Genomic DNA, 16,382 nt, shown 5'->3' with positions numbered 1-16,382 from the left:
ATTTTAATAACTTGTATAAAGAAAGAGAAGGAAAAAAATCAAGTTTAATCTCATTGAACCATACACAAATGCGTGTGTGTGTGTGTGTGTGTGTGTGTGTGTGTGTGTGTGTGTGTGTGTGTGTGTGTGTGTGTGTGTGTGTGTGTGTGTGTGTGTGTGTGTGTGTGTGTGTGTGTGTGTGTGTGTGTGTGTGTGTGTGTGTGTGTGTGTGTGTGTGTGTGTGTTTGTTTAATTATATTCTTCTTTAGTTTATTGATGTTAGCATAATAGCATTGATGGGAATTGTTGGGAGGAAATGTTCATGTCACGGGTCGGGAACGGTTCACCAACTCACTTGACTTGTCCTCTTCTGTCCTCGTGTGGTCATTGTGGGGAATTACAACAGTCACGTACCCAGAGTCAGACCCAGAGCTCTGGGAAATACATATTAGAAATGAGCCCTAGGCTAAACTTGAATGCAATCTGGGAACCCATTGGCCAAAAAAAGGAAAAACAGCGCCCTTGTGAGCAGTGCAGTCGAGAGACTACCACCATGGTGAGTGTGATGGTCTAGTTCAGGGGTCTGCAACGTTTTTTAAGCGAAGGAACCCAACTGTGTAAGAGACAAGCATGGGATGGGACTCCCACTATAGGCTACTTCTATTGTATTATTCCATGCTCATGAAGCATGTCACCTGTTGATGACAGAGATTTGAGACTATATAGTTTGGAAGTAGTCCACTGGCATTTCTTCTAATTAAATGACTATGGGTTGCCTACAAGTGAGGCATTGATTGATTGATTGAAATATTTATTAACAGTTTGCAGAATTACAGTACATTTCAAGCACAAACTCAAATACAAATACTGTTAACTGTGAGTGGACGACCCAATTAAGCATTACACTTGTTTACAAGAGGGTCCACCTTGTTCAATTCATCAAAACATTTAGAGACGCACAAATAGTCAAAGAACAGAACAGGAATTCATCATAAGGGAGGTAAAAAGGGAAAAGAAACATATACAGTGAGGGGGAAAGGGGGTGGGCGGTGGGGGGGATTCATATTTTACGGGGGCCAGTTTCGAATTGCAGCCGTCCGTAGGTGCCCTTTGAGAGCGGTTTTGAAGGAGTCAAGGGATTTGCACTTAATGACTGTTGGTAGGGCGTGCCACATTTTGGTGGCATAGGAGCGAAAATAATTTAGTCCCTTGTTTGTGCCGAATCTGGGTTGTACATGGTTCGTTGAACTCCCTCTGGTGTTGTGGGTGTGGACTTCATTAACATTAAGTATCTAGACAGGTATGCGGGTATCTTGGTGGTGTATCGAATCTTGTGGACCAGACCGATTGCAAGATGATGTACTCTGTCGTTGACCCTAAGCCATTCCAGCCTGTCAAAGTGGGCAGGGGTGAGGTGGGTTCGGGGGGTGAGGCCATAAGTAGGAGCCTGCATGCATAGTCAAAGAAACCTATACGAGGGCTCCTGTTAAGGTCTTCAAGGTGTTTTTGTTGACCTGTGAGGAGATCCTGTAAAGGAATCTTGTTCTTTGGTTGACTTTTTTATTACGTTGGTGGCCATTTTATCACCGGAAAGATTAGACTCCAGGATGGAACCTAGGTAGGTAATTTCATCTTTACGTGTGATAACATTGTCACCCACTCTAACCAAGAAGCCATTTGCCTTGCTGAGATTACTATTAGATCCAAAGAGAATGGATTCAGTTTTTCCCAGGTGTAAAGATAGTTTGTTATCAGCGAGCCAGGTGCAGATTCTACCGAGTTCAGAGCTGAGGGCCTTTTCAACCTGCAGTTTGTTCCTGTCCGAGACTAGCAGTGCCGAGTCATCTGCGAACAGGAACAAGTTGCAGTCACAAGCTGATGTCATGTCGTTTAACATATATTAGGAACAGTAAAGTCCCTAGTATGGTTCCTTGTGGAACGCCACAGCTCACTGGGAGGGGGGGGGGGGGGGGGGGCAGTGTTCCATTCACCTCCACCATCTGTTCTCTCCCCTCCAGGTAGGATTGCATCCAGCTCACTGATCTGCTATCGGAACCAATTGCTTCTAGCTTGTTAACCAGTATGGAGTGGTTCACGGTGTCAAAAGCCTTTTGGAGCATGACCATGCTGCAGTATTTGCCAGCATCCCCCTCATGTTTGATGTGGTCGCTCAAATAGAGAAGGCATGTGTCAGTGGAGTGGGATGTTCTGAAGCCAGATTGGAACTCGTACATTAATTTATTTGTGGCAAGATACTTTTCAAGCTGTTCATTGCCTATTTTTTCCATCACTTTTGAGATGGAGCTTAGAATAAAAATAGGTCTGTAGTTGCCGGGGTCTAATTTACTCTCTTTCTTGTGCAAGGGGGTTACTTTGGCCAGTTTGAAATCTTGGGGGAACTGTCCCTGTTTGATGGAGAGGTCTGGTGGGTGATGATTGGAGCTATAGAGATGGCTGAGTCTCTGAGAAATTTGGAGGGAATATTGTCATGGCCAGTGGCCTTGTGGGGTTGGAGGGCACTCACTTTACCATGTACCTCATCAGTTGTTACCATAACTAGTTTAAAATCGTCTTTACAAACACCTAGGTTTCTGTAGACAACCCTAGGCAACCCTATAGTCTTTGATGGCTTCATAGATTTATTTGACAGCACTGTCATCATTGTTGTGTAAATTCTACTCCAGACCAGTGGTCCTCAAAGTGGGTGGGGTCCGGGGACCCCCAGGGGTTCCAGAGTGTCCATAGCAAAAATAGTTTAACATACCATAAACATCACATCCCTATAGGCCTACATCAATTACTTGAGCATATCTAAAAGCTCACAAAGTATATTTTACAGTCTATGACAAAGTATCACAATGTGCATGCATGGCACCTTGTGCGCTTGTAGATTTAAAAAAAATATTATTTTGATTAATTAAAAAAATGCATTACATAAATCTTGTATGGGTGCCTGGGTCCCTCACATTGTGCATGAGCTTTCAGATTGGCTATTTTCACATAAAATAGGGGCACAAGGTTGATAATAAAAAAATCACCCCCTTGCGAAGTGAGGGGCCCTCTAATCATCGTACATCATCAAGAAGGGTGGTCCCTTTTTGGCCAAGTTCCCACCGACCATTCTCTGTTCATTGTCAATGGCATCTTTAATGTTTGTTCAGACAACACAAACATTAAAGCTGCATATAGGAGGGCTAGAACGCCTCCAAAATAGTTAAACGGAACAATAACTGTGAATCATTGACTTTATTTGGGTAATTAAAATACAATACAAAGACATGCATAGTAGGCTACCTAAATATCTATCAGGTTATACAACATATGAAACATATTTCCACTGTGGTCCTGTAGTTGGCTGGAAGACAAGCATGAGTATGGTGTAGTATGTAACTACTCATAGCACATCATAAAATCAAATATTCCACAGATTATACATTATGAAAGCAAATGTATGCATTTTTTCTGGCAGCCATGTAATCCACAAAGCATCATTAATTCCTTGATTATGTTTGCATCACCAGTCAACGCTTGCTTTTTTAAATGGATTTTCTCAGCCCCACAGACGAGTCCTTTGCAAGTGGAAGTGGAAGAAAGATCCACTACAAATCTGAAAACGTTGTAAAAGAAAACTATATACAAATGTTACATCATCAACTAATCTACAAAATTCAAAGAAAATAGTGTCTGGCTGTGTGCAGCAACATGGAACATTGTTAATACTGCATATAGAACAGGAGGTATCAGGTACAGTCACCCCTAAACCATCTCGCCCCTCGATTTTTCCTCTGTGCCGCGGTTCATGTATTCTTTATTTTGTTTTACTGAGAATAAAGGTTAGAAATAAGTTTAGGGTTAGGCATAGTTTTACTGAGGTTAAGTTTAGGTATAGGGTTAGGTTCAGGCATAGTTTTACTGAGGTTAAGTTTAGGTATAGGGTTAGGTTCAGGCATAGTTTTACTGAGGTTAAGTTTAGGCTTAACCGTTAGCATCATTTACTTAGGTTACTTTAGGAATACCAGGCCGCGCAGTTCCGCCGGCTTTACACCCGGGGCAAGTTGGTAAAGGGGCGAGTTGTTTGGTATTCGAACAGGATAGTTATCTGCTGTAAATAGAACAGAGTATCAGTGGCACATACTATAGTCATCTACTGTACATAACAAAGCATAACAGACAGTAGGTGTTATCTACCGTCTAAACATTACAAGTAATAGCACCAAATTCAATTATTAAATAAAGACTTGAAGTTATACAAAGGTATCCTCTACACAGAGCCACGACATAAAACTTTTAAAGGTTAGGGGAAAGATGGAGTCCTGAATAACCCAGTTAAGGTTGGGAAAGGCCTAATATATTTTAGACTATAACAGACGGACGAGACTAGACAGACATATTGGCCATGTCTCAAATCAATCAGATGGAAAATGCAAATACTCAAACTAAGGCAGGAAAGGGACAGGGCATACCTATCAGAGGAGCTTAAAATGCTGCCTGGTGAGGTGCCTTCTTTTGGATGATTCTTTTATTTTATTTTATGTTTTATCCCACGATTTTGTAACCCATTTTTCACACCCTTTGGTGTGGTTAGGACTTAAGAGTATCGTGCTCAGGGTACTTGGACATCCAACAATTCTGTGGGGAGTAATAACGTCACAATATTTTAAAGATGGGAGTTGAAAAGCTCAGAAATTATTGGAGTGCATTTGACTTTAGTACTAGTCAGTGACAATATGTATTTAATGAAAACAAACAGTTCCTATTAGATCAAATATTACATTTGGACTTCAACCTTACGGTCTATGACTTCAACGTATAGGTTCCATCTTTGTCAAGACAACTTTGGGCACTTCCCTCCCCCCAATGTGCTCTGTGTGCTCTTGGTCACATGTTTCTATGTATGGTTCTAGAGACTGCTGCATGGCTTGCGCCTCTAAATGTTGTTTTGCGGCCTTCGCTCTGCGCTTCGCGACGTGTTGTCTCTGCAACGCTCGGCGTTGCTGCTTGTCCTCTTCCGTTTCTTGTGCTCTTCGTTGTGCCACGGCTTGTCTGTTTGCAGCTCTGCGACGGTTTGCAGCTTCTGTCGTTTCTTCTGTGTGCTCTTGGTCACATGTTTCTGTGTATGGTTGTAGGGCCTGCTGCATGGCTTGCAGGTCTAAATGTTTTGCGGCCTTCGCTCTGCGCTTCGCAACGTGTTGTCTCTGCAAAGCTCGGCGTTGCTGCTTGTCCTCTTCCGTTTCTTGCGCTCTTCGCTGTGCCACGGCTTGTCTCTGTGTAGCTCTGCGACGGTTTATAGCTTCTGTGTGCTCTTGGTCATATGTTTCTATGGGTTCTAGATACTGCTCTACGGCTTGTGCCTCTAAATGTTCTTTCGCGGCCTTCGCTCTGCGCTTCGCGACGTGCTGTCTCTGCAACTCTCGGCGTTGCTGCTTGTCCTCTTCCGTTTCCTGCGCTCTTCGCTGTGCCACGGCTTGTCTGTGTGCAGCCCGGCGACGGTTTGCATCTTCTGTTGTTTCTTCCATGCGAGCTTGACGCTTTCTATCTCTTTCTTGTTTTCTGCGCGTTTCAGGATTTGATTTGCGGCGAGGAGCCATAGTGACAGTAAAGGAAGTGCCTCTTCAGCAAAATTGTTGTTCCTGTGGTCTGGGTACAATGAGAGTAGATACAAGACGACACACATTAGGCAAAGTGGGTAATGGTATACAGGCCTATATAGTATAGGCCGGGGAAATTCAGGCAGTACAGGAACACAGGACAGATGCAGAAAAACATACATCTGATCTTTACCAATACAACTGCTGCTACTTCTATCAATAATAATAATAATTAGTTAAGGGGATCTGGAAAAAAATAAAATAAAGAGTACCAGAGGCCAGGAGATAGATGGCACAGGGTGATGCCATGGCAACTTGCCAAAATATTGTTTAATTTAAGTGTACGTGTTAAGCGTCAAATGGGGAAGGCTCTGATAATGAAGACTAGTAATACCTCAGACAAGTCACCAAATGATAATAAAGAGAAGAAAGTAACTGCATTATGAGTCTGACCAACCTGTCGCAACTTTTCCTATCTCTGGAGACTAAAACTAAGAAATGGGCACTGGCAGTCTGGCACTACACTGAGCAGTGGGACAGAGTTTCTAGACTCAAATGTCAAGGATCCTCAGTTCCTCACATTATTTGAATGAACTTAAACAATGACATCCCCTAGCTCTGGTCCATAGCCTGCAATGCAGGGCAGAATCAAAGCAGTAAGGCTATGGACTAGCCCCTTTCGGGACCCTCCATAAAGCTTTTCTGAAATTTGGATGAGTTTTATGTAGGATCCCTGGCCTGCTCATAACTATATTTTCGTATGGGAATTCTGGAACGCGGACATAAATATTCTCTCTAAGATCGTATCTGCGGCGTTTGACAGCCTTTTTTAGTTTAAGTTATTCTGAATTTGTGAACTATAAGTACCTATACAAACCGCTGCGAATATCTCCTGTGGCGCGGAAGCCGTTAAGTATTTTTAATCTTTGTTTGACCGATTTGGTCGCTTTATTTCTTCTTGTTTGTTTACCGTTTATTGTACCGCCTCCCGGTGTGCGGTTGGCTTGTGCAGCCCTGCCTCTGATCTGCTCTGTCATAGCTATAGCGCCACTAGCTAGCCAGATAGGCGGTACAATGAGGTGTCAATAAACAAGTAAGGAAGAGAAGAATCAAAGCGACCAAATCGGTCAAACAAAGATTAAAAATACTTAACGGCTTCCGCGCCACAGGAGATATTCGCAGCGGTATTTATAGGTACTTAAAGTTCACACATTCAGAAGCCCTCACACGAAACAAAGTCCTGAAAGAGCGCAGAAGGACTTATCCGAAGTTGTTTACGTTTATATATGTGTGCGTACCCGGTGGCAGGGTGGAGGTGGAATAGGACCCAATGCTCTGGGTCTGGTTTATGATGAATTCCTGTTCTGTTCTTTACCTACAGAGAAATGTCTATTTGTATGTCTCTAAATGTTTGTATGTCTTTAAATGTTTTGATGAATTGAACAATGTGGACCCTGTTGTAAACAAGTGTAATGCTTAATTGGGTCGTCCACTCACAGTTGACAGTCTTTGTATTGAGTTTGTGCTTAAAATGTACTGTAAATTCTACAAACTGTTAATAAAGATTTCAATCAATCAATCAAGTCTAAAAAATGTCAGAAACTTCAGTAGCATTGGGTCCTGCTTGGAGGGCTAGTCCATAGCCTGCAATGCAGGGCAGAATCAAAGCAGTAAGGCTATGGACCAGAGCTAGACATCCCCCAACATTGATAAAGCCTAACTGTGATTTAGCCTTCTTATATGAATGATTGATCGATTGAAGTATTTATTAACAGTTTGCGGAATTACAGTACATTTCAAGTTAACTGTGACTGAGTGGACGACACGACCTAAAGCATTACACTTGTTTACAAGAGGGTCTCGCTTGTTCAATGAATTAACCATAATCCCGTCCGGGTGGCTTACCGGCTTTTATGATACAATTATGACGAATAGATAAATCTATGGCCTATTGGGTTCAAACATGGTTGACTTACCACCGTTCGTGCGATTGTTCAGTGTTCACTGAAGCCCGGATAACTGAAACAATATCCTGACTGGGTTTATCTTGACAAATTTTGCTTCGTTGTCTACAGGCCTCAATCTGAACGACTAACGCATTTATTGGCAATTTTCTTTGTCAACATATTGATTTCAGTTGTGTCGTGATCAATCACTAATGCTGCAGCCGTTGCGCGCTTGGATGACGTCATCCAAAATAGCCACCCATGAAAAATGTAAATCTAACGCCCTCTTGTGGACCATTAATGTAATTAACGTTGCTTACATTGTTGAAGTTTGACCTTTTTTGTACGTCCGTCGTCCATCCACCTTGTAGTCGGTGAAAATTGAAAACATTTAATCTCCATTGTTATTTATATCACGTATGTGCTATTCTTTCAGGGGCAACACGTACTGGGTAGACATATGAATATAACGTAACATTAGCGTAAAGCCCTAGCTGCCCTACACAAGATGATCACCACGGTCTGGTCTAGATTTGACCAGAGCCTTGATTTGACCTGCGGTGGAAAGCCTGACGTTGACGTTGACCCGTCAAAAGAAAACTACATTGCCCATAACAGGATACTATTCTACTCAGCCGGCGAGCCGCACATGCGCATTAAGTTCGTCAGTTCGACCCCGCAGACAGCTGTAGGAGAAAATGGCAGCACACATACTAGGACAGCAGGTAAGATATTCAATGATTTTTGTCGATTCTTTGTGTAAAATGACCCCTACTCATCAATGCCAACGGCAAATATTGCTTTTGATGTAGAACGCACTTTGCATATCGGGATACGATGCTAAATATTATTAAGATGTCTATACGGGGCCTTGCGCTTGAATGTCAGCTAATGTGCTTAGCTAACAGCTAGCTGTTGCAGACTAGGTGTATGATTCTGCTCTGGTTCTAGGTCATATTGAATCACTTGAATCACACACATATGTTTTCTTCCAGATCCGTCAGTTCAGCTCGTCTGCGATCAGACATGCCGCTCTGGTTAGAGTAAGTATTAAACCTAGTAAAAATATATATAATCCCAACTCCCAGTCCCAGGCCTAGACCAAAAATAATGTATTGTTTTTGTATAAAATGAATGGGACAACTCTTTTCTCCATGCTTGACTTTACAAATGTCTCCCTTTAGCCTCCTATCCAGGTTTATGGAGTGGAGGGCCGCTATGCCACTGCTCTGTACTCTGCTGCCAGCAAGCAGAAACAACTGGAGCAGGTGGAGCAAGAATTGATCACAGTTTCTGTAAGTCATGGGTTAGGAGAAACAACTGTACAATATTTTAGAAAAATATCATCACATTACTTTAGATTAGAATATTGTATGAAAAATGAATATAGCTTCAGATTATATGATTATTGTATATATTTGGTTAATTTTGTATAATGTCTACTTTATTTGTATTGTTTTGTTACCTGTTTTGTTTTTGTTTCTACTTTCTACAATGCTGAGCTCAAGTATGACTAAAGCTACACCATATTGTTGTACATACTACATGCTACCCCCCAATGTATGTTTTACCTGGTAGCTGTAATAGACGACCATCAATGGTAGTCTGTTTTTAGTTTTTTTGCACACACAATAGCTGCACGTTATAGTAACTCAATGAAGTGCACTGTTCACAACAAAGCCAGGTGCAGAACACCCTAAAAATGAATTTAAAACTGCACTGCAGAAGTTTTACAAGGAAAATAAACTCATGTCTGCATGGACATTAATTGCATAGTGGTGTTAAATAAAGCCATTTTGCCTGGAATTATTGCGCAAACAGCCTTGCATTCCCGTGTGTGTTGCTGTCATGAAATGTCTAATGTTACTGTAACATTGCACATGCATTACAGCTAGATGTGTCAGCCTCTTCTGCATCGTCACATTTTGAAATAAATATTGGCTGTCACAGCCAGGGAGGTACGGAGTCACATTGAACATTCAATTAAAATTAAACGTTCTTTCCCAGCACCCTCATTTGTGGATGCAATGCTGGCAGAAATCTGCTAACCTCATTGGCAAAGTTGAATGTTTTTCCAACTGAAGTCATATGTTGATCTGTTTATGGAGGTGAATCTCATTCAGTGGCAAAACAAATGGATTCACAGGGATAATTTTGTTTTGTCAGTTTGTTATCCTGTCTGGAGTGTGTGGAAATTACTGGATACAGAAGGCGGACTCAACTGTTTAAAATTGTCTCCACTGTGCATCTTTGTTTAATTCTTTTGCATTACATGGGCATCTAAAGTATTATTCAGACCTTGATTCCACTTGGCTTGTTCCCTCAGACCATCATCAAGGACCCCAAGATTTCCAGTATTGTCATGGACCCCTTTGTGAAACGTAACCTCAAAATGCAGACAATCGGTGCTGCTCTTACCAAGGCTAAGGTCTCACAAACCACCATCAACTTCATCAGTAAGTTAAATTAGTTGTTTGTAGCCTAGCCCTATATGGGTGCAGTTTTGTGGCCTTTGCAAACTGAGCCACTTGACCGGCAACATTATCTTAACGCTTCTTAAATATGTCCCTGCCCTTTATCAAAATGTATTCAACCAGGTATAGATATTTTAGTCCAGATCTTAACCACCAAAAATATCCAATATACAGCTTGTAAATATCTTTGAAAATAATGAAACATTTCATCTATGACATTCCCAAAATGGGTATGGTAGGTTTAAAGCTTATAGGTTATTCCAGGTAACTAGGAAAATCATCAGTTGACCAAACATTTCATTCAGATTTGGCATCTCTATTGAAATCTCCACCACCTTTTGGATTGGGGATCATAATTGTTATTATATTGATGCTATTATTGATGATACTTAAGTCGCCATTGATGCTTTTCTATTACTTGGTTTAAAGATGAGAACAATAAATGAACAGAGCTGTATTGCATTTAATTTCTAGCTAACCAAAAGGCTCAAGTGTATCAAATGTATTACTGACAAAATGCAAGAACATGGTTTTCTGGAAAATAATATTTTTGAATTGATAAACTTTATTGTTGTCCAGATGTTTTGTCTGACAATGGCAGACTGCCAATAACTGCGAATGTGATCACTGCCTTTGGGAAGATGATGAGTGCTCACCGTGGAGAGGTCCTCTGTTCTGTCACCACCGCTCATGTAAGAACCACTCAACATGCATGTGCACGGCACTCATTTTCATGCTGCTCAACTGATGGGCTATATCGTTGCTGTCAGACAGTAACCTTGTATCTTTTTTTTGCACAAAAGTTGTGGACCACCAAGTGTCACTGTTGCGCAGCCTTACACACACACTCAACTATATGTATACGTATATATATATATATATATATATATATAGAGAGAGAGATGATTTCGGGTGTGACGGTACAGTAGAGGGACCCCCACATGGTAACTGTCATTTCTCAACCATTTTGGACGTTGGACAGCTCCGTAAGGGAGTGGTGGTTGCACCACTCAAAAAAATGTCAGGTCATATTGGGGCTTAATTAGTTGAGCCCTATTTTATACTTCAATGTATGATGGTGTTGCATGGTGTGTTTTGTTCTTTCATCTAAAGGCATGCCCGAAATAGCAGTGATGTAAATGGGTTTTCAATGTAATGAGTCCCGGAATGCAGGGATGGTCTTTTTAGATGAGTCCCAGGGACATTTGATGATTCCCACTTCAACAACGTTAGGAGTCATATTTTGCCATTTTTACAATTTGCAGCATTTAACTCCCATTTCATTTTATATGGTTATAATGTGGTTATATTCATGTAGAAAACAGAAGAATAAATGATTATAATTAAAGCTAGCAAAATAAACTAGAATAAAAAAAACAGTACAGTAGTGCATCCTGTGGATGCAGAGGTCTTTTTTTTATTGCGTCCCTTAACTATAAACTGCGTTTTGGGATGCAAAATGCACCCTATTTTAATCTCTGAGTAAGTAGTAATAGAAGCTGCTTTAGTTTAGTTATCCATCAATTGTTTCTCAATGTCATGTAATACTCACAAAGTTCTAAAGCACTTTGTGTAATACATGTCTGCCATTTCACACACACTCCTACGGTCCTACCATGATGTTTAAACCCATTCTGGGCGGGAACCCCTTTTGGTGTTTTACCCCCTCAGGCCGGAACCCATATATGGGTTCTGTACTGTATGTACAGTATTAAAAAAATACAAAATAAATTATGCTGCTATATACATATTTGAAGTTTTTCAGAAAACTTAGGTCAGGCTTTAGAAGGCGTTTTTAGAATCGGCCTTCGGCCTAAATGGGTTAAAAAGGCGTTTGTTTGCACATCTGTTGTAATGTTGTTCACCAGTAACTTTGACTTTAGTGAAACATTTGCTTCCATTTCAGCCTTTGGATGAAGCCAACCTTGCTGACCTGAAAGTTGCCCTCAAGGGTTTCATTAAGAATAATGAAACTATCCAGCTGGAAACAAAGGTAGACATTTTTTCCAGAGATCCCTCTAACACCCAGCGTTGCTTTTTAGCAACAATTTTATTTTATTTAATTACTAAATTATTATAATTTTTTTCTGTTCTTTTTTCACCTAAATGTCATCAGTGATGTTCATTGCAATGCCATTTCAATGACATTGGTCATGATATTTGCATATAAATACCCCCCACAGAGGCTGAAATTCACACAAATTAAAAATGTCTGGACTCTGTGCGATTTTGAATTTTTTTTAACCTAAGACTTTTGACCTTTACCCTAATAAAAGTAGGTAAAATAATTGTAATGTTTTTTTTGTGATCATTAGAATGTCTAGAACATGTTTTATTCATTATTGTGAAAGATATCCCCCAAATGTAAATTATGATTTTTTTATATTATTATATAATTATTATAAATTTTCCATCAAACTTTATTTTTTTATTTTTTTTAACATATGTTTTAGTGTCAGTCCTAGTAGTAGTAAGGTTGAAATCTATTTTTTGCAAGTAGAAATTAATGCGGGTGTTAGAGGGTTAAGACTTAGTGTAATAATAGTAATTGGTCAAATTTGATTGTATGAATTGGGAGAAAATGTATGTTATTGTATGTGGACGTTTTTTGTTCATTCTCAATTATACAAAGCATTTTTTGCTACATTCTATGAAAGGTAAATGTACTTTATAATAATAATTATTGAATATTTACCTTCCCTCCTTACAGTCTGACCCCTCCATTCTTGGTGGAATGATCATCAGTATTGGAGACAAGTATGTGGACATGTCCACCAAAACGAAGATTCAGAAACTGACCAAGCTCATCAAGGAAACCTAAGTCCTGTGGACTGAACCGTGGACCGCCTGGAAAGCGAACATGGGGGGAAATGCTTATAAATTGTACATTGCTACCGGTTCCAACACTGCTATTTCTGCAAAGCCAGTGTCTATTGTCGAGTTGTTCTTAATGTAATAAAAACTTCTAAAAGCGGTACACTGTTTTGTGTTTGACAGGCAGCAATTTCATTGACACAATATTTGTATTATAGCCTATATATCAAGATTATATTTACAATTTAGGCATTTATGATCCTATATTTACTCTTAGTGTCTACTAGGTTAAATATCTTGGGAGCCCAACATTTTTTACTGTTCTTTGTTATCACATTGATGTATTGCTTTGTTAGAACACAGAAAAGCTGAGTATTTGTTACCGTATTGACAGTAACACGTGGATTGAATGGAAACATTTTCCAGAGCAAGCAGAAGAGTTGTAGCACTTCTACAACGCCATGGGGCGCATGCGCGAGCTGTACATCTATTTTATTACTTTTTTTTTTTCCTCAAACAAAATGGCTGCCTCTATCATCTCAACCTCTGCTCAAAAGAAATAAAAAAGCATGAAATAACCATCGCAAGTCGCAATCCTGATGCAAGACGGCATTCATGGACACTGGGGCGTAGGTTTGCATGCATCCTTTTACAGATGTTATGGCTGTCAATCGCCAAAAATGTATCTGATCCGAATTTAACCCTTTCAATTCCATGTTCCGCCTACAAATGAGGTACGTCCTTATAATTTGCATTGTTTAAATATTTGAACATTGTGTATATATAACAACCGAGAATATGTATATATTTCCAATAGTAATAATTCTGTGTACGGGTAACGAACGCGTCTCTGCATCCTTTTGTCTTGGCAATGCATTTTGTCTCTTCAGCGGAGATGCTCAGCTTTACCAAATCAAAAGTAGACTATTAAAAAACAGAAGGTTTTATTCTGTTTGCGTCTCCGTTTAAATATAGATAGCTCTACATGTAATGTTCACTATTGCTCCCCCCACACACACCACCACCACACCATCAACTATTTACGTTTGTATTTGTCTTTCTCCTTTGTACCAACAGAAAATGATGCACCAAGTGACCAGTGGCGGTAATGACTATTGCATGAGCGGACTGTCAGAAGATTGTCAGCACTCTGCCAGTCACTTTGACTTATGTACCACGCAGGCCAACAAATTCTACCCTTCACCAAGCCCTGCTTTGCAGCTGTCCCTTTCAAACTTGCACCCTTTGCCACAGGGCTTACACAAGCCCGTGGCATGTCAAATGCAGGACACCCCAAATGATTTCCAGCCCCAAACTGTGAGAAATAGAAGCACCGAGGCACCAGCTGGGTCTGATGGCTCCAAGAAGAAGAAAGGTATTGTGAAATCAGGCAGGCGAGGGAGACCAGCGGGGACCACAAAGTTAGCTGGGTACCGTACGAGTACTGGACGTCCATTGGGGACCACTAAGGCTGCAGGGTTCAAAACTAGTCCAGGAAGGCCGCTTGGCACCACCAAAGCAGCAGGGTATAAGGTCAGTCCCGGGAGGCCACCTGGCAGCATAAAAAGCCTTGCTCGGCTTAAGAAGTTGCAGCAGTATGGCAGCTGTGAGGGTACAAAGAAACTGGACTTCAGCAATCCAACTGTCTTGAATTGCAGTGGTTCCAAGAAACTGGACTACACTAGCTGTGATGTTACACCACCCTTGACCTTCCCTTACACCATGATGCAGAAAAGAGACCTATGTGAGCCCAGCAACAAAGTAGAAGGCAACAATGAGTAGCTAGCAGCTTGCTCACTTTCCACTGCTTTAAACACATCTGTCAAGAGTTTGTTCAGTGGAATGCTTCTCTCTGAAGGCGTGAGAGGAAAAACTTCATGACTTAAGTAGTCCGTGAATGACTTACCGTTGTACAGTGTGGACATTCTCCTCGTCTCATCGTTTTACAATAATCACTCCTCTGAAGTATGTTATCCTGTTTAACAGAGATGCATGCATAATAGCCTAGGCATACAATGTATTCATCATAGAGAAAGGATGCTTTTCTTAATATTTTTGTTTTGGGATTTGAGTCATTATATTTGTTATTGTGCTTTATTAATACTATACACTATACTCTGTTGTCTTGTTCTCATATTTTCTACTTTCATAAAGAAAAGAAAACAAAAAAAATACATTTTAATAGGAACATTTGCAAAGCTATTTCTTCAAAGTATGTGGAGTTCTTGTTTGTGTTGTCTTAGTGTGATATGTTTCCCTTTTCTTTCTACAATACAGTATCATAAAGGAATCGGATTTATTCACTTAAATTTAAAAACTCAACACATAATGGGTATCCATTTGAATTCTACACTTTGTGAATATGGTTTTGGACTGTGTATGTGGCCTCTTTGTTCCATCCAGCTATCACTTGATAATCAATGCAGATTAAAATGTATGTTGTTATGCTGTTAAGTAATAACAAGCCAACACAAATGCTTGGACTATGTATTAAAAGCTAATGTGATGTGTCAAACCAAAATAAAGGAAATAAATTGTGATGACTTTACTATACTATAAGGAGTATAAGGACATTATAGGCTAGTCCTTACTTCTGGTGGATTTGATTAATGTAGTCTACTGTAAGTACATGTCATTAGCACGAAGCATGCAATTCTTGAAGTAGACACAAGGGGTCTCATGTCCCCAGACAATAGTAATACCTTCATTTTTTAAATCGTATTAATCATGTATTGTGTGAGTGTACGTTACGCTTTTACATTATATAATGGACCTATATCGTGTTTTGAAAAAGTAGAGGAAAAGGGTAAGGTGAACACACCAAGCAAATTATCCTTTATGTAGGCCTATGTTTGGGGTGGGGGTTAAGTATCTGTTCATGGTTACTCCGTCAGTCTCATGCGGTCACCGTCAGCCTGCCAGAAAGCTTATGAAAAATCTGTAACCACCGTATCAAAAATGTACCCGAGGCCGAGCAGTTCAGTTCTGTAGCACAGAAAGGTAAGTATTCGATGGGATCAATGCCCCTGGCCGGGCTTTGTGTAATGATCCACCGGCCCGGGACTGGCCCACTGCAGGAGGCAGCGTGTCTTATTGTATGTCGTGGCGACATGCGCATTTTGGGGATAAATCAGTTTTCATAGTCATAATGCCCTTATACATTCATAGAACCCAGCACGAGAACATAATAGGCCCGGGTCATTATTTGAAAGTAGTAGAATTCGCAACACTGACACGTTTATTGCCGGTGACTCTTTTTTCCTTTTCCTGTAGAGCACCTAGCGGCCTAGATTTCCTCATGTCAAGAATCTTCTCCAGACAGAGCAGAGGCAACAACATGGCGCACGAAGTTTCATTACACAGCACACAGGCCGTGTTTCCCCCTACGCGCCCAGGCCTCATGTAGCCTATATACTGCGACGCGCGAAGGTGTCGCTCGCCGAAAGAAAATAACAGATCATCAAAGTTAACATGACGCATCCGCGACGCGTTGTTAATCTTAATCTGTCCCTTTTCAGCAAGCGACACAATGAAACACACACCAGATCCCGAGCCAATTTCGAGAATCCGCGGCCTTTAAT

The 16,382-nt window shown here is 40.6% G+C and overlaps 2 protein-coding genes across 3 annotated transcripts; both read left to right on the top strand.

Annotated features, from left to right (window-relative positions):
* Nucleotides 1-8,137: 8,137 nt before the first annotated feature.
* On the top strand, nucleotides 8,138-12,961 carry LOC310873214 (ATP synthase subunit O, mitochondrial-like). The gene is made up of 7 exons (XM_083785549.1): nucleotides 8,138-8,238; nucleotides 8,509-8,556; nucleotides 8,698-8,808; nucleotides 9,840-9,969; nucleotides 10,567-10,679; nucleotides 11,894-11,980; nucleotides 12,698-12,961. Exons 1-7 carry the CDS (start codon nucleotides 8,212-8,214, stop codon nucleotides 12,806-12,808), a joined length of 627 nt encoding a protein of 208 aa, XP_083641675.1. The 5' UTR covers nucleotides 8,138-8,211; the 3' UTR covers nucleotides 12,809-12,961.
* Nucleotides 12,962-13,316: 355 nt separating this feature from the next.
* Nucleotides 13,317-15,341, top strand: LOC310873409 (uncharacterized protein). 2 transcript variants are annotated; one of them, XM_083785779.1, is made up of 2 exons: nucleotides 13,317-13,430; nucleotides 13,879-15,341. In XM_083785779.1, exons 1-2 carry the CDS (start codon nucleotides 13,401-13,403, stop codon nucleotides 14,581-14,583), a joined length of 735 nt encoding a protein of 244 aa, XP_083641905.1. In that variant the 5' UTR covers nucleotides 13,317-13,400; the 3' UTR covers nucleotides 14,584-15,341. The 2 variants fall into 2 exon arrangements, with proteins under 2 accessions (XP_083641905.1, XP_083641906.1); XM_083785780.1 differs by having other exon boundaries at nucleotides 13,323-13,535.
* The last annotated feature ends 1,041 nt before the right edge of the window (nucleotides 15,342-16,382 follow it).

Source organism: Protomyctophum parallelum, assembly GCF_964188405.1.
Source record: "Protomyctophum parallelum genome assembly, chromosome: 16".
In the NCBI taxonomy this organism is placed as follows: domain Eukaryota; kingdom Metazoa; phylum Chordata; class Actinopteri; order Myctophiformes; family Myctophidae; genus Protomyctophum; species Protomyctophum parallelum.
This window is presented reverse-complemented; position numbering and strand designations above follow the sequence as displayed.

Bases quoted from the DNA above. Each gene is read 5' to 3' on its own strand.
- LOC310873214 (XM_083785549.1), top strand. From the start codon at position 8,212: ATGGCAGCACACATACTAGGACAGCAG. The intron at 8,239-8,508 runs GTAAGATATTCA...GTTTTCTTCCAG, and splicing joins CACACATACTAGGACAGCAG to ATCCGTCAGTTCAGCTCGTC. The intron at 9,970-10,566 runs GTAAGTTAAATT...ATTGTTGTCCAG, and splicing joins AACCACCATCAACTTCATCA to ATGTTTTGTCTGACAATGGC.
- LOC310873409 (XM_083785779.1), top strand. From the start codon at position 13,401: ATGCAAGACGGCATTCATGGACACTGGGGC. The intron at 13,431-13,878 runs GTAGGTTTGCAT...TTGTACCAACAG, and splicing joins GCATTCATGGACACTGGGGC to AAAATGATGCACCAAGTGAC.